The sequence below is a fragment of the Diachasma alloeum genome, unplaced genomic scaffold (assembly GCF_001412515.2).
Source record: "Diachasma alloeum isolate Michigan unplaced genomic scaffold, Dall2.0 Dall_scaffold_00278, whole genome shotgun sequence".
NCBI lineage: Eukaryota > Metazoa > Arthropoda > Insecta > Hymenoptera > Braconidae > Diachasma > Diachasma alloeum.
This window is the reverse complement of record NW_021680417.1, coordinates 449295-473091: the sequence shown is the minus strand read 5'-3', so window position 1 is coordinate 473091 and position 23797 is coordinate 449295. Positions and strand designations below refer to the sequence as shown.

General features: G+C 48.3%; 2 protein-coding genes across 2 annotated transcripts; both read left to right on the top strand.

Moving 5' to 3' along the window:
* The first annotated feature begins 5129 nt into the window (after nucleotides 1-5129).
* Nucleotides 5130-8809, top strand: LOC107038152 (flocculation protein FLO11-like). The gene is made up of 4 exons (XM_015257069.1): nucleotides 5130-5459; nucleotides 6796-7010; nucleotides 7548-7947; nucleotides 7997-8809. The coding sequence occupies exons 1-4, from the start codon at nucleotides 5130-5132 to the stop codon at nucleotides 8807-8809; spliced, it is 1758 nt and encodes a 585-aa protein (XP_015112555.1).
* A 10870-nt stretch (nucleotides 8810-19679) lies between these two features.
* On the top strand, nucleotides 19680-23146 carry LOC107038150 (mucin-5AC-like). The gene is made up of 4 exons (XM_015257068.1): nucleotides 19680-20748; nucleotides 20989-21342; nucleotides 21396-21998; nucleotides 22128-23146. The coding sequence occupies exons 1-4, from the start codon at nucleotides 19680-19682 to the stop codon at nucleotides 23144-23146; spliced, it is 3045 nt and encodes a 1014-aa protein (XP_015112554.1).
* The last annotated feature ends 651 nt before the right edge of the window (nucleotides 23147-23797 follow it).

The window sequence follows — 23797 nt, the reverse complement described above, 5'->3', positions numbered from 1 at the left end:
TTAATCTGCAATGCCTGCACCGTACAAAATGCCTTCAGCCTGCTCAAAATTTTCATTTTCTTCCAGTCTAGCCTTCTTTTGCTCAGTTCTGGCCTCTTTGGAAGACTGGGAGCTGCGTCGATTAGCCAATTTCACGCGCTTTTTATCGCGGTCTTCGGCAAAATTGACGGAAGTCGGTCCAAGTTTCACGACTTCCGCGTTCATCACTGTGCTGGTTTCCTTGAAACTTGCGTTTTTTACCTGGTCTACCAGGACGGGATTTTCCGTATTTTGTAGATTTTTGGTCCATAATGAAAAATAGTGTGCGTACTGATGTTGCTTGTTCAACCTCGGAGAGAAAACTGATGCCGCTTCTCAAAAATCTAACGAAAACCGAACTGAGCAGCTGTTTGAATGAATGGAAACAGAAAGCGGATTAGACAAGAGACGGGTCGGCCGAGCGCGCACAGGTAGTAAGAGGGCTGCAGGTCAGTTGCGTCCCGCGGTCAAGAAAATGTCCGAGTTAGTCATAGTTAGACATCTCCAAACATTCTAAAAATTTTACACAATACTTTTGAATGTGTATCCTTTCCGAAAATGAAAAAAAAAATCGATTTTTGAAAAATTTTAAACCAGAATGATCCCTTAAGGTTTTTGGCATTTCAGACTTGTCGGATTGCGAGAACGAAGGTAATGAGTTGGCCGTGTTTGGATAATCGAGACTTGTGGGTTAGCGTTTATTGAGTATTTGTTGAGGCCAAAGAAAAATCATTACACATCATAGGTTGATGCACTCCAATACGCTTGGCAGCATACAAGTGAAAATTTAAGGATGTATTGTTTGTACGCACTGGATTTCTGAAAACGGACATGACATTGCGTAATGGCACCCAGAAAGTTCGCAGATATGCGCCAAAATTCTGCAGCCTTGGCTGCCTCTCTCTGTCAATGAGTGCAGTAATAATTTGAACTCCTTTTGGTATCTTGTCTGCAGTTAAATGGCCCAGATAATAATCAGATAATATATTGAAGGATTTATGATTTGTATACTTACACATCATTTTCCATATAGGTTGATGCACTCCAATACGCTTGGCAGCATACAAGTGAAAATTTTCGCATGTATTGGGAAATTTTGGCACTGTGCGTTTGGCACTGCAATGCCAAAGCGTATGCTTTTTCTAGAATGTACTCGCAACCAACAATACTAAGACTCTCCCATTTCCTCGCAATTGCCTATGAAGATGTGACAAACGATCATCGCGATAATGTTTATGAGTATTCGTCTGTGTCTGCCTATGTGTCTGTTTATGCGTCTCTGTCTCTATGCTCCACGTACGATGGTGGCCATGGCTGTGGATTTTTTTTCTCTAAATTCTAATTCTATTTGAATTTTACCAAAGACCAAATATCAAATGAGGGGTTATGAGAGTCAAACGTATCAAAAGATCAAATAGGGGTCAAGGGTTGAATAAGGGGTATGAGTGTCAAACATAAAGATGTAAGGCTTGAGTAAGAGGTTGAAAGGGTCGAACACAAAGGCCCGGAGGGTCAAATAGGGACAAAGGGGCAAATGAGGAATTATGAAGGCCAAACACATGGGTCCAAGGGGTGAATAAGCGCTTATGAGGGCTAAACACATGGATCCAAGGGTCAAAGGAAAGAGGGGGGTATAAAGACCAAACATATAGATTCACGGGTCAAAAAATTGTCTCTGTTTCTATCTCTGTGCCCTTGTCAGTCTGTCTGCGCAACTTACATATTTTTAATGAAACAAACAACCATAGATTCTCGCTTGAGGGAAATTTGTCTTGAAACTATTGATCTGGGTCATTTCGAAGTCCCCTGTCACTGTGGTGACGTTTTCTCTCAGAGGAGGAATCATCTCCAATACTTTTTCCCAGATTGCACTGTACTGTAACGAACATGTGGGGATGTTCGTTAGAGACACCACCCGGACCTGAGAAGATCCACCTCCGGCGACATTCAGAAACGGATCGTGAGTAGAGAGAGAGAGAGAGAGAGAGAGAGAGAGAGAGAGAGAGAGAGGAATGAGGGTTTTGTTTCCCTCTCCGGTGTGGTCATTTTTCCCATTATCCCTGGGATAATTGAGTTTTGTTTTCCCGTTTAAGCGGAGTTATTTTTCGTTTGCCTCGCGATTCTGTTTAGTAATCTTGAGGTTTCATTTCATCTTTGAATAATATTAGAGTTGAGTATCTTTCGCGTTTGAATTCCTCGAAATCATTCAGTGGCGCCATCGAAGCCCACGCTTGATGTGCCAAAATCTCCACCAATCAGAGCCCGCCGCTGTTGGCCGGAATTTGCGCTGCGGTTAGTGCCCGTGACACTGACCCAGGGCAGTTAGTTCCGCGTTGACCGTCCCAAACAGCTAGTCGCGTGTGAATTTTTTGGGTGCCATCACAACATAATTGTGCCCACAAGCATGATCGTTTTTCTCCGAGGAGCTGTGAGGATCCAAAATGGTCCGTAAGGGGAAGAGGACCACCAAGCGTCAAGATAAAGTGAGTTTTCTGGTATTTTTCCCCTAATTTCGAGCCATTTTCGAATGGCGTCGTCTCCCCTTTATGGCGGTATCCCTCTCGTGGCCCTCAGCCACGTGCAGTGGTTGATCACCCCTTTAGTCGTGTTTTAGTGGTCCTGATTGGGCATTTTTCGGCGCAATCCCTTATCCCGGATTTTTATCCGCGTGTCCCTCCGATTTTTGATCGGCTATTCCACCCGAATCGGGTCCGTACCGAGTTCTCTTCGCGACTTCCGGTTTATCCCGGTCATATTTTTGAGAGGATTTTCGGGTCCAACGAGTGTATTTGGTTTTCAGGGAACTCATAAATTTTCCCGGTCGAAATCTTCCCGCTCGAGGATTTTCGACTTGGGGTATATCTATATCTCCCCCTACGTATAAATTGCGTAGAGAGGCTGGAGCATTCCGAATGAATGCTTCCCCCTCACGGCACCCCGCTAACGCGCCAACAAGTGGCGGCTCTCGCTTCCCGTGTGCGTTCCCTCGTTAAAATTTCCCTCCGGATATAAATCAATCCGGAGTGGCTCCCAATGATCCCAAAATTCTAATTTTTGTTTCATGGGCTCTTCCAGACCTTCCCGATCAATTTGGCTCTAGGTTTCTCAAATTTGACTCTACCGAATTTCCGCTACGGTGAGTTTAGTTTTGTCGACTTTTTAGTTTCCCGCCGTACGCTGTACGTATACCGCTGGGTTTATATCCTCTCTCTCTCTCTCGGTCTCACGGGGATTCGCATATCTTTCCCCTCATTTCTCGGTATTGTCAAGTATTTCGAGATTAGCCAATATTTTTATATTACCGTTGGGGAATTTGATGACCTCCGCTTGTAGCCGACTCAATAGATAATGTATTCTTGTCCGGACCAAATACTTCGAGTCAATTTATTATTTTGCGTTTGTTAGAAGAATGATGATTATTATGGCAATTCTTTCTTTTTCTTTTTTTTCTTGGTAAGATCATTATGTAAGAAAATGTAAATTCCTTATTTTGAAAAATATCAATAGTGAAACACGTAAGGACAATGTTGATCTCTTTCTTTATTTTTGTTTTGTAGTTTTGACCGCCCATTAATACGTTTCCACCTGAAATCCACCCCTCTCTCCACAAGCTAGTGCACTGAGAAAACCGAGGACCGTTACCTTTCCCCAGAAATCTAGTTTTCTCCCTTTGTGTGTACATTTTAGAGATTTCCAAATTAGTTAGAATTGATTTTGTAGATTCCTCCGGTTTGGTAATTCCGACTAAAAATTACCTGGCGTCCACAGGTTTTTTGCATTTTTGAGTTCAACTAGATTAAAGGGAAGAAGGGTGAAGATAATAGGCATTTTTAACCCCCATGCGAAAATGTCACGTAACAAATGGCGCCGAACGTGGGGCTCCGAGGTTATTGGGTGCGAAAATTTAGAAAATTTTTGGTTAGTTAAAATTTTTGCGTTTCTTTAAGAATTTTTTTTTGTGTTTTGAACTTTTGCGAATTTGAGGATTTTTGGGATTTTGTTGTACCGGGTTTCATTTGACCCCACTCAAGTTGAGGCTTCGAAATTGCGACTTAATTCCCATTTTTCTCTCATTTTTCCATCCCGTGATCATGGAAATCACGGGATCTCATCCCGTCGGAATTTTGTGTTTCGGAATTGCGACTTAATTCCCATTTCTCTCTGATTTTTCGATCTCGTGATGATCTCATCGCATTGAAATTTTATTTTTCTCGAGTCCTATTGTTACGTTTCTTTTGTCTCGAAATTTCAATTTTCGCCTGATATTAGGCCGATTTATTTTCATGGGAGTGAGAGAGATAGTTGAGGTTGAGGATTACGTGGCATCACAATAATGTCATCGATTAGGTTTAATCCGAGACAAATAAGAAGGAATTTTATTTGTCTCGGAATTTTATTTGTCTCGGAATTTTATTTGAGTTCCCTTGGTAACAGCCAAGCGGTAATATTTTTGAGAGTTTTGGTTAACGATAGCCGCTTGTTGCTAGGTGGGGACATGTGACCAATCACGTGATCCCTATTCTACGTAATTTTGCCCGCCCGACGGGTGAATATCTTGGGATCCTCCCCTCTCGGGAGAGTTCGTCCGCGGTTAGGAGGAAGGTGAACTCCCCATCCCTGACCAGCGGTATATAAGGAGTCTCGCGCCTCGCGTCTGGAACTTTTTTTCCGGCCGCCTCGACGATCAGTTCAGCTCGGATTCGAGGCGTCGAGTTGAATAAAAATTTTATTTCTTCTTTTGTGTGAAATATTATCCCGATGGTGCGATTCTTTCCTTGGATTAATTTTGAATTCCTTTTGGATTAATTTGGATTACGCTTGAATTATCACGTCGCACCGCGAAGTATTGAGGATAAGTAACAATAACTCGAATCTCCCGTTTTTCTTATTCGAGATTTACGTGGTTCTGACCCATGATTGGGAATCCATCGGGTCTCAATGATCCTCCCTGGAATTCGATTCACAGAGGCTGATTCATTTACGATTGTCGGATTATCCCGAAGTTCAATAACTCATGGGTGAATTTCCTCATTTTTTTGGAGAAAAGTAAGTGAGGGTTCCTCCAGATTTATAACGGAGAGCCTCCGACTTTCACGTCAGCTTGACAAATCATGGGTGACAAACGGGGTAAAACCCCTACAGATCCTAATCTCCCTCTTAATGAGGATGGGACTCCTAGAGAGCCCACTCTTTCATCGACACGTGAGATCCCTCAAGGTGGCGTATCCACCTCCAGGGGTGCGACTTCGCAAACTTCCGGTACTGGTACTCCCAGCACGGAAATCCCCATACCTGGTGGCTCCAGAAATGGTACTTCCGGAACGTTTGCTAGCAGAGTCGATGCCACTATCGATCAATCCGTCCAAACTGACGGCCAAGATGGGAGTACCCTTGTTCCACCGAATACGAGGAGAACCACTACCTCCACCATGAAGCCTAAGGTTAAGATAACACGATGTGCCTCCACTAGAAGTGAGACCATTTCGCGTCAGAAGTCGATACTTCTGACACGGCTTCCGTTTCATCGGTGTCCAGCCATGGCTCCATCCGAGTCGTTGGTGCGGAAGATCCCAGCTTGGTTAACCAAGATGGCGTACCAGAGGAAGACTACATAACTCTGGTATACAATCGCATTTGCCTGGGAAATATCCCAATCGAAGGGTGTACTCCGCAAGCAGCCCATCTAGGGATCAACCCTAAGTTCCTTCTCCAGCCACAAATATGGCCGGGTCAAAATCCCCAGCAACAAGGATATTATTCGTTTGCAGGAGGAAATCCCCAACCATCGGGGCTACTTAATTTTCCTTTTGCCCCGACAGAAGGCAATCCACCGCCGCAAAGGGCATACGCCTACACCGCATGGCCATCCTATCCTCCCACTTACGGGCGAGGTGTCCCTCAATCACAGGGACAAAATCCCCCTAATGCAGGGCAGTTTCCCTCAACATCTGGGGAGCGAGATTCCTCGAGCGCGAGGCAAATCCCACCCCTGCAGGATCGGTAGGGTCATTCCCCCCGACGGGTGATTCCCGTTGAAGAGGACTTCCAATTCTCTGCCGCAGAGAGTAGGTCAAATCGATGGGGACCCCTTGATCAGGCTTTTCCACAACAGGAGGCTGATACTTCCCAAGTACAGTACTTTGGGTTCATTTCAAGTAGTTCCGGTCTACAAATAGACTCGGCTATCGCTACTCTGGTTCTTGATTTCCCGCAACCGCGAAATCGTAGACAGTTGAGGCGTTTCCTCGGACTAGCCTCCTGGTTCCGTAGGTTCATTCCACGTTTTGCAACGGTAGCCGATCCCCTGACCTAACTGGCGGGTGAAAACTATCCATGGGTTTGGAGCGTGGTACACAGTATCGCATTCACTTCGCTGAAGGCGCATCTAACGTCTGCACGTATGTTAGCACATCCCAATTTTGGGCTTCCGTTCTCAATGCAAACCAATGCCAATGCAGCAGGTTTGAATGTCGCTCTGACACAAGTCAGTGGTAGGAGAGAACGAGTTATCATCTACGCTTGTAGAGTGTTGTCCCCTGCTGAAAGGGAGTATTCCGCGCCGGAGCGGAAGGATCTCGCTGTGTTCTGGGCTACCGCTCAGTTTCAGCGTTATTTGGAGAATTAATTCCCCTCTGTGATACGTTCACGGTAGGAAAGGAATCCACCTCAGTCGTGGCCAAACGATACCTTGACCCTATAACGAAGTACCGTTCATCCCTCCCCCGAAAGGGCGGCAATCTTCCGGACAAGCTCTCCGTGTCCCCTCTCTTGTTACAGGGTTCATCACCGGAGGTCACCACCACTACTGGGGAAGAATGCCTCCCCGTGGACTTCACGGAGAGCCCACCACCTTCACCACCCCCAGGCTTGGTGGCTAAAGACGAGCCGGTGCCCACCACCAGTCAGCAAGCGACGTTGATGAACGCCCAATTAGTTCTGGAGTATATCCTGTATCAGGAGGGTATCCCCGTCGATGACCTCGATGACTACTCGTTCGCGGAAGATGAGGCGGCGGACCCGCTGGGGTTACCTCCTTGCCCATACGCTACTTACCAGAGACGGGGGCTATTTCCCCGCCATCTACGGCCACACTCATCCACCCGAATCCAGGGCCAACATCTTCAAGGGAACAACCCGGGTCACCCCTTCGCTTCCCACGTTTCTGGGATCCTATCGGCCCCTGGCTCGCTGACATCAGGCGCATTGAGAGGCCGAACCCAGGTTCCGCTGACGCTCTATCCGCCTGCTCCATCGCTCCACTCCAGCGTTTAACGAACTGGAGGTATGAGATGCCCCCTCTTCCATTGGGATCTTTGGAGACTCCCACCGCAGAAGAAAGAGAGAAAGTTGCTATCCTTGACGTACAGTCGGTGGTGCAGTCCGGAGGCCCCACTGCCTCGGCGGCTCCAGACCTCACGTTTGAGCCCATCCGACACCCCGTCGGCCCGCTTAAGTCCACGAGGCACCGACCTGCAGTCTAGCTCTTCAAGCTCCCCGAGGTCCAGCTCATCCTTTTCGGATTCAAGCAGCTCCGTCGAGACATGTTTGGAAGCAGAGGACGGAGATCCAGGTCGTCTAACTGGTTTACTTGAATCAGAAAGATCCCTACTACATTCCTCCACGGGCGTAGAAGTACCCCAGGTCACTCCCATCTGGAGTCCAGAGAGCAGTGTCGCCGAATTCCTGGAACTCGACCACCAGGAGGAATTCTCTTTGGCCGGTACAACCCCGGGACAAACCTCACCACCTCTGACTCCATCTCGCCCTAACGTGGAGTCGCGTCTGCAGGATCCGCTCCTCACGAACACGAGTGTGAGCGAGAAAACCCCTCCTGGTCAGCCCCCGAAAGCCAGGGATGGCCAGGGAAACTCCGCCGGAGCTACCTTCGATATACCTCCGGCGGTCACATCACTGTCATCTCCGATGAAGGCACCTCAGATACCCCTGAGCGCGCCTCCTTCGGTTCCTCCTCCGGAAGGGCCAGCAAAACAGCAACCCCTCCAGGCCACTTCGTCCACGCAGGGTAGCCCCCCGACATCAGGAGAGATCGGTGCGACCACTTCGACGGCCATCGCTGCCAACACGTCACCAGCTGTTCCGAGTAGTCCCAGAGGACTCAGTACTCAGCAAACCCTCGACCATCAAGAGGGGACTAGGCTCAAGCGCGTTAGTGGCCAACAAGGCAAGTCCCAAGGAGGAAAAAGGCTTAGGTCGCACACCCCTGAAGCCAACACCTGCAGCGGAAGACTTCAGACCCCAAGCCGCTCCAAAGACTCGCTCAGTCGGCCCAGCTTCATCGATGGGTGCTATTCCCCGCCGTCCTCGCTCAGGCAGCCGCGGCCCCAGCCGAGAGTACCCCAGGGTCGGGGAACCTCGAGAGAGTCCTCGCGCGACATCACCCCCGAAGGCATCCCACGGGCGCTCTTGGGATTATTATTCATCCCCATCTGAGGGCATCGAGCGTCGAGTTGAAGGCTACGGAACTCCCTTCACCTCAGCATCCACGGCACCGAAACCAGCGACCATCACGTCCGGAGAGTATTGGTCCAGCCGTGACCCCACCAGGAATCCTCCGGAGGGATCTACCCTCGGGTTCTTCTGGGAACCTTCCCAGCCAGAGGAGTCTCCTCGATCGGCTGCCAGTTGTTGGAGTGCGTCCGCAGACGCCACTCGAGGTTACTACACCTCTCCGACTCCAGCATCTCCAGCGCCACCAACGTCTTCGGCTCCTGTGCCACCGATGACATCAGCCCTACAGTGGTCACCGGAGACAATCGCGGCCCTCCAGTAGCTCCTCAGTCAGGTCCAGCAGACATCGCAGGGTCAACCGACATCACCGCTGGTACCTTAGAATCTTCCCCCCGGATCTAAGTCCTGGGCAGCGAGGTATTCTCCCCGTTGAAAAACAGTGGCTCTTTTTTTCGTTTTTTTATCCCCCTTCGACACGGTAGTTTCTTTTTTTTATTTTTGTCCCCGCTAATCGCGGTGATTTACTCAAGCTTATTTCCTACTAAATAATTCTCCATACAATTTTGGATTTGAAGTTTTTTTTGTGATTCTTTGGTCGGACCAGCAGTCAATTTCTTTTTTTTTTTTTTATACACTCTTTCATTTTTTTTGTTTTATTCGGCCAGTGATAAGGCTCACGAAAGCAGTGATAATTTTGTTTTGTTTTGTCAATGATAAAGTCCCCGTCACGCGCAGTGGAAGAGACCTCCTGGAGCGGCTAAAAATTTTATGATACAATAACAATTGATAGATAAAGCATAGTGTTTCTCATACAGAGTTGTGAGTTTTACTCCGGCCGACATCTCAGGGTGTGGGTTCAGTTTTGGTTTCCTTTAACAGAACCGTCCGCAGAGTACGAGGATATCCACCTTCCGGACGACAGAATACCATCACCGTCATCAAGTCACCGACAAACAGCCGTACACAGATACTAACCGTCAAAGGAGGGGAGTGTAACGAACATGTGGGGATGTTCGTTAGAGACACTACCAGGACCTGAGAACATCTACCTCCGGCGGCATTCAGAAATGGATTGTGAGTAGAGAGAGAGAAAGAGAGAAATTGGGATTTTGTTTCCCACTCCGGTGTGATCATTTTTCCGATTATCCCTGGGATAATCGAGTCTTGTTTTCCCGTTTAAGCGGAGTTATGTCTCGTTTGCCTCGCGATTCCATTTAGTAATCTTGCGGGTTCGTTTCGTCTTTGAATAATAAAGATCTGAAATTACGCGTTGTTGAGAGCCCATAGGGTTATCGTGAAGAAGGGCCGAATTTTAGAGGCATCCGATAACCTTTATGGGAACCACCCTATTGTTAATCTTACGGTAAATGGGTTAGGTTCGGCTGAAATACCGGCGCTCCAAATTATAATGGATTTTACGGTGGTTAACTGGTTACGTATTAGTTTTTCAGTGGAAGGTCACATGGGACAAGTGCAACCCTTATATCCCGTGAATTGCCAGGTTGCATCAGAATTTTGGAAAATTTGGAGAATTCAGTTAGGAGTATTGGTCTTTTAACCCCCCGAATCCAGGAGAACCGACCCGTAGGAGGCGCCACAAATCCTCGGTAATTTTCCGAACGTCCACCAGTTCAGCCCAGATTAATCATCAGTCTATTTTATAAAGTTATGTATAGAATAATTAGAGTTGAGTATCTTTCGCGTTTGAATTCCCCGAAATCATTCGGTGGCGCCATCGAAGCCTACGCTTGATAGGCCAAAATCTCCGCCAATCAGAGCCCGCCTCTGTTGGCCGGAATTCGCGCTGCAGTTAGTGCCCGTGACACTGACCCAGGGCAGTTAGTTCCGCGTTGACCCTCCCAAACAGCTAGTCGCGTGTGAATTTTTTGGGTGCCATCACAACGTAATTGTGCCCACAAGAATTATCGTTTTTCTCCGAGGAGCTGTGAGGATCCAAGATAGTCCATACGGGGAAGAGGACCACCAAGCGTCAAGATAAAACGAGTTTTCTGGGATTTTCCCCCTACTTTCGAGCCATTTCCGAATGGCGTCGTCTCCCCTTTATGGCGGTATCCCTCTCGTGGCCCTCAGCCACGTGCAGTGGTTGGTCACCCCTTTAGTCGTGTTTTAGTGGTCCGGAGTGGGCATTTTTAGGGGCAATTCCTTATCCAGGATTTTTATCCGCGTGTCCCTTAGATAGACTCACGAAAAAAAAGTTCTAATTTCAGTTTTACGACTATGGTAATAAGATACAATAAAACAGTACATAAAATGTAAAAACGGTGTGATTTTTTTCCGATTTTTTACAATATTGCTTAAGATAGCACGCACGATTCAAAGTTTGAAGGAAATATCTGGCCTACTGGCAATTTGGAGACGTTAGGCTTGGTGATAAGTCCAATGGCTTTATGACGGTCGTTTCTCCGGTATACAAATGTCGGGTCGGTGCAGTGGGTATCCTTCAGGTTAAACAGTATGTGTCACCTGACGAAATTTTTACCCCGCCTCCTCTGTATATATTCTTCGTTGATTTATTTTTTGCTCTTCTCGATATTCTGTTTTCAGTGAAGATCTCAAAAAACTAATTGCTCATTCTATGCAAGGAGGAAAAACAATCAGATTTTATAAGAAACACAAAAATAATTTTAATACTCCTTTAATCCTATAATCAAGGTGTAAAATCCCGACAAAGAAAAAATCCTATACCCCGAATGGTTTTCTGATGATCTTGCGCGGAAAAATTCTGAAAAACATGATCATGATTGTAGTTCCGAATAGGGAGAATTGTGGGAAAGGTTGAGGAAATCACCAGCAAAAACGATAAAATGGAGAACAAAGTGAAAATTCTGGGGTAGCATGGGAAAAATGCAAATGCTGCCTAATAAATTCCATGCACTCGGGAATGTTATGATGTTATTTTAGCATTTCGAAATCATTTGGGACTGCTTCACATTCATAAACTTTTCACCGAATTTTCCGGAAGGGCACGTTGATGAATCAGTATTTGGAGTCATTTAGTCGGCTAGTGTATGCCCAAATATTACCTGAGGCATGTTAATGACCCATTTCAAAGCGATTTATGATGTGTAACGAACATGTGGGGATGTTCGTTAGGAAGACCAAAAACGATCTGGAAACAGCGAGACTCCTACAACGTTGAATTAAAATCCGTGAGTAAGAATCCTAGAGCGAGAGAGTGAGAGTCCCTTATCCACTTCCGAGTGACTTATTTCCGGTTAGAGTTATCGGTTCCGTTTATTAGTAAAGATTAATAATTACGCGTCTTTGAGAGCCCAGAAAAATTATCGTGAAGAAGGGCCAAAATTATAGAGTCATCCGGTTGTTTTATGGGGTTCACCCTATTGTTAATCTTGCGGGTAATCGATTAGGTCCGGCTGAAATGCCGGTGCTCCAATTTCGTTGGATTTTCCGGGGTTAATTGGTTACGTTTTTTGTTTTGGGTGGAAGGTCGTTCGGAGCGAGTGCAACCATCATCTCCAACGAATTGTCAGGTTGCCTTAGGATTTTCGATGAGAGAAACGAGTTGAGAAGGAATTATTAGTGGAGCAATAACAAGTACCGGTAACTTGTCTTTTAACCCCGAAAATCCCGGAGATCCGATCCGTGGGAAGCGCCAAAGACCCTTAGTAATTATCCGAACNCGGTTCGTTTTATGGGGTTCACCCTATTGTTAATCTTGCGGGTAATCGATTAGGTCCGGCTGAAATGCCGGTGCTCCAATTTCGTTGGATTTTCCGGGGTTAATTGGTTACGTTTTTTGTTTTGGGTGGAAGGTCGTTCGGAGCGAGTGCAACCATCATCTCCAACGAATTGTCAGGTTGCCTTAGGATTTTCGATGAGAGAAACGAGTTGAGAAGGAATTATTAGTGGAGCAATAACAAGTACCGGTAACTTGTCTTTTAACCCCGAAAATCCCGGAGATCCGATCCGTGGGAAGCGCCAAAGACCCTTAGTAATTATCCGAACGACAATAAGTTCGGCCTAGTTTCGCCTAATAATTAATAAAAAGGAACTAGTTTTGTGTTAGGTGATTAGAAAAGAGTTAGGTGAGATTTGAATAATCGCGCCAGGTCGTGAGAGTCACGATTAATTGTCGTTAGATTCGCACCTTCGAGGGGCGTATCCGCACCAATCAAAATTCGGGTGATTGAGCGGTGAATTCCGCGCTCTGAGGTGTCTCGAGACGCTCGTGAGTTCGGCAGTTTGGCGTTGGCCCTTGACCTCACCGGAACTAGTGCCAGTACAGTGCCCATCTTGGGACTATAGTGCCGCTACTTGGATCATACTATCTACACGATAGCGAAGAACACCCCAAAGAGGGGTAAGAAACTCAAAGTGAGTTTTAGTTCGGTTTATTTATTTTTCCGAATTCATTTCGGCTTTTAGTTATTCGACTACGGGGTCTTCAGCCCCGTACGTCGCATTTTATTCCGTTAAGACGGTGATTATGACGCATAATCCAATTTGTGAGGTGTCGACCCCCCCCCCCCTTTCCACTCATGATTGGGTGGTTTTCGTGATTTTAGGTGGGTTATTCGAGGGGATTTCTCCCCTTTTTGGGGTGTTCCGGCTCAAACCCGGCTCCGATCACACTGTGCATCGGCTTATTACGTTGGTTAAAGATCTTTTATGTGAATCTATCGGAGAAAAACCCCTCCGGAGGGGATAATTACTCACGTTGAATTGCTAGAGCGCGTCCATTCCCGTTACACGTGAGTTTTCGCGCGTAAGAAATTCCGCTCGTGTTCAAATTGAGTTGGTTCGCGTAGATAGTTAATTGAAATTAAGGTTTGTGGATCAATGTGTTCGGGGGGCTTCCCTGAGTAATTCATCTCAGGGTTTCCGAAAATTCGCTCTGCTGATTTCCGGATATTCCATTTTTGGTTTTTACGAATTTCCAGCCCATTCTCGTTGGCGTGTACACCGTCTGTTTCTCGAGGGGGAATCCCCCCCTCTCGACTCCCCTCAGGTACCGATCCACGTTTACACGTGGCTATTCTCACTTCACGCGAGCATTTTTGCGTTTAGAATTCCGCTCGGGGATTAATTAATCTGAGCCGGCTAATTATTTAGGGAAAATTAATTTTTTGGGTATTGTTGTCTTCGGTAGACTCTCCCGGACATTTTGTCTCAGGGTTCGTAATTTTTGACTCTGCCATTTTCGAGTTATGGTAAGTTGAGTTTTGCGGAATTTCAGCCGTTTTGGCTGGTATGAAAAATCGATGGATGAATACGGTCTCCTCTCTCTCGCTCTCATTGTCGCTCGCATCCCTTTCCCCCCCAATTCTCGGAATTCTCGAGTATTTAGGGATTAGCGTGTATTTCTACTCTCCCCAAATGTTTACTTCGGCATATTTGAGGTATTTATCGTCGATATTAATTTCTTCGAATATTTTTTGTCAGCCCAGACTATTTTCTATCAGAGTGCGGAATTAATATTAGGATTATTATTATTGTCAGTATTGTTAGTTATTAATTGTGGATTTTTATTTTTTTGTATATTTTTTTTGAGAGAATTGAAATGTCTTTTTTTTTGTAAAATTGGTGATTCTTAAATTTCAATAGTGAAACCAGTAAAGATAATGTCGATCTCCTTCTTTTTTTTTGCTATTTCGTAGTTTGGACTGCCCTATTAACCCGTTTCCACCTGAAATCTACCCCTCTCTCCACAACCTAGCACACTGAGCTAACCAAGGGCCGTTACCTTTCCCCAAAAATCTAGTTTTTTCCCTTTTTTTTGTACGTTTTAGCGTTTTTCGAATTAGTAGAGTTGATTTGGTAGATTCTTCCGGTTTGGTAATTCCTTTTAAAAATTACCTGGCGCCCATAGATTTCGGCATTTTTCAGTTTAACTAGATTCAGGGGAAGAAGGGCGAAGATAATAGGCATTTTAGCCCCCATGAAAAATGTCACGTTACCAATGGCGCCCGACGTGGGGCTCCGAGGTTATTGGGTGCGAAATTTTAGATAATTTCGGTTAATTGAATTTTTTGCGTTTCTTTAAGAATTTTTCGTTTTAAATTTTTGTGAATTTAAGTCTTTGGGATTGTGTTGTATCGGGTTTCATTTTACCCCACTCAAGTTGAGACTTCGAAATTACGACTTAATTCCCATTCTTCTGTTATTTTTCGATCCCGTGATGATCTCATCGCGTTGGAATTTTATTTTTCGGGATTGCGACTTAATTCTTATTTTTCTCTTGTTTTTCGATCTCGGGATGATCTCATCGCGTTGAAATTTTATTTTCCTCGAGTCCTATTGTTCCGTTTCTTCTGTCTCAAAATTTCTATTTTCGCCTGTTACCAGGCCGATTTATTTTCATGGAAGTGAGGGAGATAGTCGAGATTGAGAATTACATGACATCACAATGATGTCATCGGTCAGGTTTAATCCGAGACAAATAAGAAGGAATTTTATTTGCCTCGGTTTTCCCTTGATAACAAATCAAGCGGCGACTTGTCGAGGGTTTTGGGTAGCAACAGTCGCCTGTTGCTAGGGGAGGGTCACGTGATCGATTACGTGATCCCTACCTTACGTAATTTCCCCTTCCTCTCGTCAAATGTTCCGCGGGATCCCTACTCAGGAAATTAGTCCGCAGTAGGAGGGAAGTGAACCCCCACTCTAATCAGGCGGTATATAGAGAGGCCTCCGGCCCGAGTCCGACTACTACGTTTACGGCTCCCGAAGTGATAAGTTCTATTTGAATTCGTAGTTGAGGACTTTTTTTATTGAGTTATTGCGTTTTCAGACTTCTTAGCCTTTAGATCAATTTTGAGTTTTGAATCCGTTGGAGTTGTGCCGAGGCCTAATGAATCTCTCCAAATTATTGGATTATTTGGATTACTTGGGATTAATTCTTCGATCTTATTGGACAACCTCAGACATTCAATCCAAATTATTAACATCACTATTACTATTATAACTATATCAGTTTTTTTTCTTCCCTTTTCTTCCGGGAAAAGGTTATTTTATTGCAATCGGTTATTTGCTAACGGCTTCAACCGATTCTATCGATTTTCTCATCGAGTTTTACTCATTGAGGTTAACTGACTTCTCCGAATTTACGTCGGACTTTTTCCAATCTCCGTATTGGTCCAGAATTGTTTCAATTTCGGTTAAGTTTCCCCTACTCCAAATAAAAATTTCTTTGGGCTTATATAATAATTTCTGATTCTTGATCGGTTTAAAGAAAAATGGGCGATCGAAAGTCGAACGATCCCACTCCACCTCTTAACGAGGATGGAACTCCTAGGGAACCATCTACGGGTGAGCTTCCCCAGCGCAACGGATCCACTGCCCGTGGTGCACCTCCCGGTACTAGTAATTCTAGTACTGAGGCCTCCATCCCTGGTAATGGTATTTCTGGAGCTGCAACTTCTGGGATTACTCGAACCTTCCAAGAGGAAATATACGTAAAGGACCACAGTCCCCACCGCGAATCCAAAGGTCAAGGTTACGCGGTGCGGTTCCACTAGGAGTGAGACTATTTTCGACGTCGATACTTCCGATGCGGCTTCCGTTTCATCGGCGTCCAGCCACGGATCCATCCCAGTCGTTGGCACGGAAGATCCAAACTTGGTTAACCAAGATGGCACTCCAGACGAAGAGGCGATCGCTCTGGTCTATAATTGCATTCGCTTGGGGAATGTCACAACCGAGAGGCGCACTCTCCAGGGAGTATATCCAGGGATTAACCCTTCTCTACCCACCAATGTGGTCTGGCCAATATCCGCAGCAACAAGGATATGATCCTTTTGCCACAGGAAATTCCCAACCATCAGGGCTACCCCCTTACCCTTTTGCCGCAGCAGAAGGCAATCCACCGCCGCCAGGGGCACACCCCTACGCCGCGTGGCCATCCTATCCCCCCTATGGGAGAGGTGTTCCTCAATCACAAGGATAAAATCCCCCTACTACAGGGCAGGTTCCTCCCACATCTGGGGAGCGAAATTCCTCGAATGAGAGGCAAATCCCACACACCCAGGGTGTGGTTGGTCATTTCCCGCGACGGGTGATTCCCGTTGACGAGGACTTCCACTGCTCCGATGGAGAGAGTAGATCAAATCGCAGGGGACCGAAACCTTTGGAGCCAGTATCCCTACTAAATTCAATGAAGAAATGGGACGCGAAATTCTCCGGTCTTCCTCACGAAGACGTGGAATTATTTCTGACTAGGATTGAGGAAGGTCGATCCTTCCGACCTATCCCTGATGATTTACTCCTCGGAGGCATCCCGTTCCTTCTGTCCGGTTCTGCGTTAACCTGGTATCGGGGTCATCTCCCTGAATTCCGAACTTGGGAACAAGATCGAGAGATTTTCCAAACCACGTTTACGGACCCTGACTACCAAACGGCTATCCGCGAAGAACTCGCGCTCCGCACTCAAGCAGAAGATGAGTCGGTCAATAATTATTTCGCCTGTATCCGTGGGTACTATACGCGTATTGTACCTGCGGTTAGTGAGTTGGATCAAGTGGTTCAAACCCACCGCAAACTCCTTCCCAATCTCCAGGTCGGGTTCGCTCTTCGTGACAATATGACCATGGATGATCTGGAAAAGGCCGTTAAGCGCCTCGAGAAAATTTACGAGAAGGCTGCTGATAGGCGTCCGCCTCCAAGGCCGGAACATTCGATATGCCCAAGCCTGGATTGACACGGCCCATGGGCCTTCCTCCCTTCCTCCTCGGGTCACTAATAGAAATCCAGCCAAACCGTTGGCTTGGCAGGGCACTACTCAAGCCCGACCCCGTACTCGAGAGAGACGTACTCGCAATCCAGCCCCTTCCGCGTCAGGACCAGCTGGTCCTCCTGCTGGTATTACTCCGACTCCTCCAGCAGCTCTCGCTGCAGGTGGCTCCGTTGATGCTCCTCCACTCCAGCAGCCTAGCTCAAGTAACTTGGTATGTTGGAATGGCAATGACGTAGGGCACCGTCACAGAGAATGTCCTGAGCCGCGTAGGATTTTTTGTTATGGATGCCGCAAATCGGGAGTAACCACTCTCAGCTGCCCCTTCTGTAACTCCGGTCAACCGGGAAACGGGTACAGAGGCGCGTAAATCCGGTACACGCTTCTCCACGTCCACCCGTCCCTAAGCCGGCCTCTCATACCGGTGCTGCATGTATCCTTTCTGCACAGCAGCAATTAAGTGAGGAGGAACCCTCGATTTCACGACTTCCACCCGTGGACCAAACCAAGATGGATTTCGATCCGCGCTCTTTATTGAAACCGGAACCCATGCCCCCAAACGATGTGTTGGTAATGCGTTTCCGATAACGCCCCTTTGGCTTTCCACGTCGATATCATTATCGGTGGCCTTAGAGTCCGAGCGTTAGTAGATTCGGGGGCTACTAGGTCATTCGCTGGTATGGCTGGCATCCTTCTGTTTGAAAAGGCTAAAATCCCGTTACTGGGCATCCCGGAGAAACGAGTAATCACGGCGGGGGGCAAAATCGAAATCGTCCGACATACGGCTGCGTGCATCGTGGACTTTGAAGGGCGTAATACCCCATTTAACACGTTCATCATGCCTTCGTTATCCGAGGACTTCATCAATGGAATGGTCTTCCTTGTGTCGGCAAGAATCGTCATCGATTTCTTTGACCAAACTTGGTATTATCGGGATAAACCGGATGAACGGTTCCGATTCACTCCTGTGGATCAGGTCCAGCATCTCACTATGCGTTGCCGGTTACGTACCATTGAGAAATCCCAGGAGCAACAGCTCCAGGAGTTCCTCGATAGGGTTCTCCCGAAAAAAGAGGCTAAGTTGGGAATTACGACTCTCACGTCCCATCGTATTGATGTTAATGGTCGTCCTTCTATCCGGCAATGGCCTTACCATACGACTCCTGCCATACGGGAGATCATGTGGAAGGAGGTTCAAGAAATGTTAGACAACGAAGTTATCGTTTCATCCCAAAGCGATTGGTGTAATCCAATCGTGATGGTCAAAAAGCCTAACGGAAAATACCGTTTTTGCATAGACTTTCGGAAAGTAAATGCAATCACCAAGAAAGACGCCGATCCTATTCCCAACATGACCGAACATGGATCCCGACTCTAGGGAAATTACCGGGTTTGTGGTCCCCGGCCGCGGCTCCTATCATTTTCTCCGTATGCCATACGGCTTAACAAACGCTCCCGCGACATTCCAACGTCTTTTGGATCGATTGATAGGTCAAGATATGTATCCAAAGGTCTTTGTGTACCTCGATGATATTATCATCGTCTCCGAGTCCTTCGAGGAATATCTTGAATTACTCAGCAAAGTTCTTGAACGAATCAAGATCGCCGGTCTTACGATCAATCGTGAAAAGAGCGAATTCTGTCGCTTCTAGGTGAAACATCTGGGATTGATCGTCAACAGCTCCGGTCTCCGGGTAGACCCGGAGAAAATCGTCCCTGTTTTGGAGTTTCCGCAACCGCGGAACTTGAAGCAGCTCAGGCGTTTCCTCGGTATGGCTTCGTGGTATCGTAGGTTTATTCCCCAGTTCGCTACCATTGCGGAACCTCTAACTCGGCTGACCCGGAAAAACCAGCCGTGGGAGTGGACTGAGGCCCATGATTTCGCCTTCATCGCATTGAAGGTGCATCTAACGTCTTCACCGACGTTAGCCTGTCCTGACTTCGGGTTACCTTTCTCCCTACAGACTGATGCAAGTACTGTAGGGTTAGGGGCTGTTCTTACCCAAGTCATCAATGGGGAAGAACGAGTAATCGCCTACACGAGTAGAGCGCTCACTTCCGCTGAGAAGAAATATACAGTCACTGAACTGGAATGTCTCGCGGTTATTTGGTCTATTTCCAAATGTCGATGTTACCTGGAGGGCTACTCCTTCACGGTAATTACGGAGCACAGTAGTTTACGTTGGCTACATAACCTCCGCAATCCTACCGGTAGGCTAGCTCGATGAGCCCTTTGTCTCCTCGAGTATGATTTTAATATTATCCATCGGAAGGGTGCTCTGCATCATGTTCCGGATGCGTTATCCCGCGCTCCCGGGGGAGAAAGCGAGGACTGTGAGACAATTGAAGTTGCACAAATTTCCACTGACAAGTGGTACTCAGGCAAGTACCGTAACGTACAGCGTGCTTCAGATTTCTTTCGGAATGGAAAATTGAGGACGGACGGTTGTACACTCACCGACCCTCCGACTTCGTTACGCTAGAGATGGTGGATCTTGATGCGTGGAAGTTGGTACTTCCTCGCGAACTACGTTCCCAGGCCATGGCTCAGTGTCATGAACTTCCCCAAGCGGGTCATTTGGGGGTTGACAAAACATATCGTCGCCTCTATGTGTTGTACTACTGGCCGAACATGTTTCGCGACGTAGTTTCGTTCGTCAGCCGTTGTGATACCTGTCAACGCTGCAAAGTAGAAAATGCTTTGCCGCGGGGTCACATGGGCCGACGCGTAGTCCAGGGTCCTTGGACCACCGTGGCTGCCGACATCGTTGGCTCTATCCCTCCGAGTAAAACCGGCTATTCCTACGTACTCGTGTTACAGGATCTGTTCACGAAGTGGGTAAAGATCATTCCTCTCCGGCGTACCACTGGCAAGGCGATTCGGGAACAGGTAGAAAATGTTATCATTTCTCGCTGGGGGACACCCCGCGTCCCATTCACCGATAACGGAACGGAGTTCGTAAATTGGGAGATTCAAGCCCTGGCGGCCCACACGGGGTTGAAACATGAAACATCCCCGCCGTACCATCCCCAGGCTAATCCCGACGAGAGGGTCAATCGCATTCTCAAAATAATGTTGCGAGTCTTCATGGAGGGCAACCACAGAACTTGGGACGCGCACTTACATGAATTCCGTTTTACATTCTATACGGCGGAACATAGTTCCCTCCAAACCACTCCGGCTTCCGCCAATTTTGGCCGGCATCCTCTTGCTGCGGTTTCCCTTCGACAACAACTCGAGGGAGACGTCGAGGTCATCCCTGGCGAACCCCTGGAATGGGTAGGTCGGATGAAGACGCTGGAAATCCTCCGTAAGTCCCTCACCCACGCCTTACGGGAATCGTCTGATAAACAGGCGTACCATTACAATATCCGTCGCCGGGACATCGAGTTCGAGGAAGGTGATCTCGTCATGAAACGAACTCACTCCTTGTCCAACGCCGCTAAGCGTTTCTTAGCGGCTTTGGTTCCTCCCTTTGATGGGCCCTTTATCGTCCAGAGGAAAATATCCCGAGTACGATATCAGCTCGCGAACTTCTCTGGCAAGGACCAAGGCGAGTCGTCGATACGGGATTTGAAACCGTATCGCCCGTCGCTGCCCGGCTTAGCGTGATAACAAATGCGGTCTCCGTGATCTTTTCACGGCTAGATATTAATACTCAACCCTTCCGCTTCACAAGCGGCCGATCGGCACCTCTACAAAAGAAAAAAAACAATTTTTTTTGGGGTTATACACTTCCACGTACATGTGGCCGCCCATCCGAACAAACTCTCCGCGCCTTTCTCTATTCTAGAAATCGACAGCAACGACTTCCAACACTCCCTTAGAGGTTGTAGACATTTCAGAGAGTCCACCCGAGTCACTGCAACTCCGAAGACGAGAAACCCGGCACCACGAAAGTCAGGCGTGGTGAAGACGGAGGAGCCAAGCTCCGTACCCTCCAGCAGCACGAAGGAAGTCTCCCAGGAGGAGCAAGATTTCGTGGCAGCCCTATGGCCGAATGGCGCTCCCCCAGAGCTTGCCGACTTCCACTTCCCAAACTTGGAGCAGAAAATCCAAGCCCTTTCCCCTCGAAGGAGTCCCTACCATCCGAAGACAGAAGCCATCTCTCGGCCAAATACCCCCAATCCTTCAGGGACCCAGCCAGGTGAAGCTGTCCCTGAGGCCACCCCCGAAACTCCTCAAGGGATTATTCCCGAGGGTATCCTACATTGGAGGCTCGAACCAGCCAAGCTCCTAACCCAGCCACGACTGCCCCTTCACCAACACCACCCAACGTCGAGTTGGGCAGTCCACGTGCAATCCAGCCAGTAGTCCTACTGGAGAGGATTCAGGTGCCACCACCGGTTCTTCGGATAGAGGACTATTGGGAGCCCCTTGAACCCTGGCTCCCGGATGTATGGAGTGTGGAGCGAAAGAAGAAAGGCTTTATGAGAGCCTTGCAAGCCTGCAGTCTCCAGCCGCTTTGTCAGATCACCGAGCATCGGTATATAATCCCTCCAATACACGTCCCAGTGGAGCCGGATGGGGTCCATCCCCTGGTATTGGCCAACCTGATTGACCCAGCTGTAATGGATCACGAACCCCCCAGAACCGCCTCGGCCCACTCTCCTAGGGGGCAAGCCCCAGTTCCTCCCTCTCCAAGGTCACCTACGGAAGTAGTAGCCTCCAGCGACGCCTCATCGTCATCCAGTTCCTCGTCAGCGTCATCAACGAGCAGCTCCTCGTCGTCTTCCACAAGCTCTTCCAGCTCAGTGGCTAATTGCTCCAAGGATGAGGCAGAACAGGCTCACCAGGCCCACTGTCCGACGGTTACGACCGCGGCTCCAACCCCCATGGAATTGGAGGTTAACCCCTGAGAAAACCCTCAAGGTCCTGGCCACGACATCCTCCAGATCGACCTCCGCGAGGACGAATGAGCATCACTTGCAGGTTCCACGGAGGACACACCTTCGAGATCCCCGAATCGAGCTCGCAATGGTTCTACATCCTCAGATCAGAATGAATCATCCATACCCCTGGAGGCACTCCGCCAACTCCCTCTGGCCATAAGGGAGATGCTTCGTGGATATTCTCCAGTGATCCCCATCACTGGCCCAACACCCTCCACCTCCGGGTCGGATCAAGATCATTCTCCAGTGATCCCCATCACTGGCCCCACACTTTCCACCTCCGGGTCGGATCAAGATTATTCTCCAGTGATCCCCATCACTGGCCCAACACCCTCCATCTCCGGGTCGGATCAAGATCATTCTCTAGTGATCCCCATCACTGGCCCCACACCCTCCACCTCCGGGTCGGATCAAGATCATTCTCCAGTGATCCCCATCACTGGCCCAACACCCTCCACCTCCGGGTCGGATCAAGATCATTCTCTAGTGATTCCCGTCACTGGCTCCAGTCCTCCCATAAAAACCCGCCTCGGGTCGGGCCACAACACACCTCCAGCGATTCCAACCGCTGGCCAAGCAACTTCCACTACCACCCAGAGACTCCCAGTACTTGATAGCGCGGCCAGATCCCGATCAGACTCTGCAGCAGTTCCCCCTGAGTCCTCCAGTGACTCTCGCAAACTCGAACCAACCCAGGGTGATGACCCGTGCAGGAGCACTCAGAAGAAGGGGCCCAGCAAGAAGCGCATTTGGTGCTTCGATTGCAAGAAACATGGACACCGACCCGCTGATTGTCCGAACCCCATGGAAGAGACCTTCTGTGACAAATGCCCCTTTAGGGTCGCCAGAAATCGACCCTGCCCGATACACGGTACAGACCTGGCCGGGGCACCCTGTAGCAGATCCGCGAGTAGACCAGCGGTCCGATCGGAGGTATTTAGAGTACCTCGTACCCTCGATAAGGCCTCCGCCACTTCGTCTCGAGTCTCCGACACGGTCCCGATCAAGCCCGGTAGAGAGTTGAGGCACGGAAAGTCCTCTCTACAGTCGTCGTCCTGACTCTCAGAAAATCAGCAGGGACTACGAGTACTCCAGAGCTTCACGAAACTTTCAAGCCCGGCAGTATGTGGGCGAGGGAGCCGTACGAAGGATTCCGAGAGAGTCAACCCCCGATCGCTATGGGGAATTTCGCCGTTCGACTAACAGGGAATAGCCGGCGACTGGGGAATACAGGGCCTATCAGCCTTCTCTCGAGGATTCACCTCGCCAAGTTCCAGCACCCCACTGGACACCTCCTCTCAATTTCCCACCAATCAACCCCTAGTATGAATCCGCTCGGAGTAGCACCTCGGCACCTCCCCGGGAGTATGCACCTCTCAGGGACCTCACCCTTGCCACGCCGAGAGACCAGGGACTATGCGTCGTTCTAGCCAGCGACATCATCACGGGCCTCACAGCCCCCCATACCTACAGCAGGAGTGACTCTCCCACCTGACGCCGTGGCAGCCATCGCCGATATCCTCATGGGACGTCACAATTCACCGGGCGACCCGGACGGGTCCAACAAATTCTGGGGTTCCAGGTATCCTCCCCACTAAACAAGTGATGGCTAATACAAAAAAGTACGGCTGTACCTGCTGGGCGTCCTCCGGGAGTAAGCCCCTGAAGAAGACTTATAATTTAGGTTTTATAAACGAGTATCAATGAGTC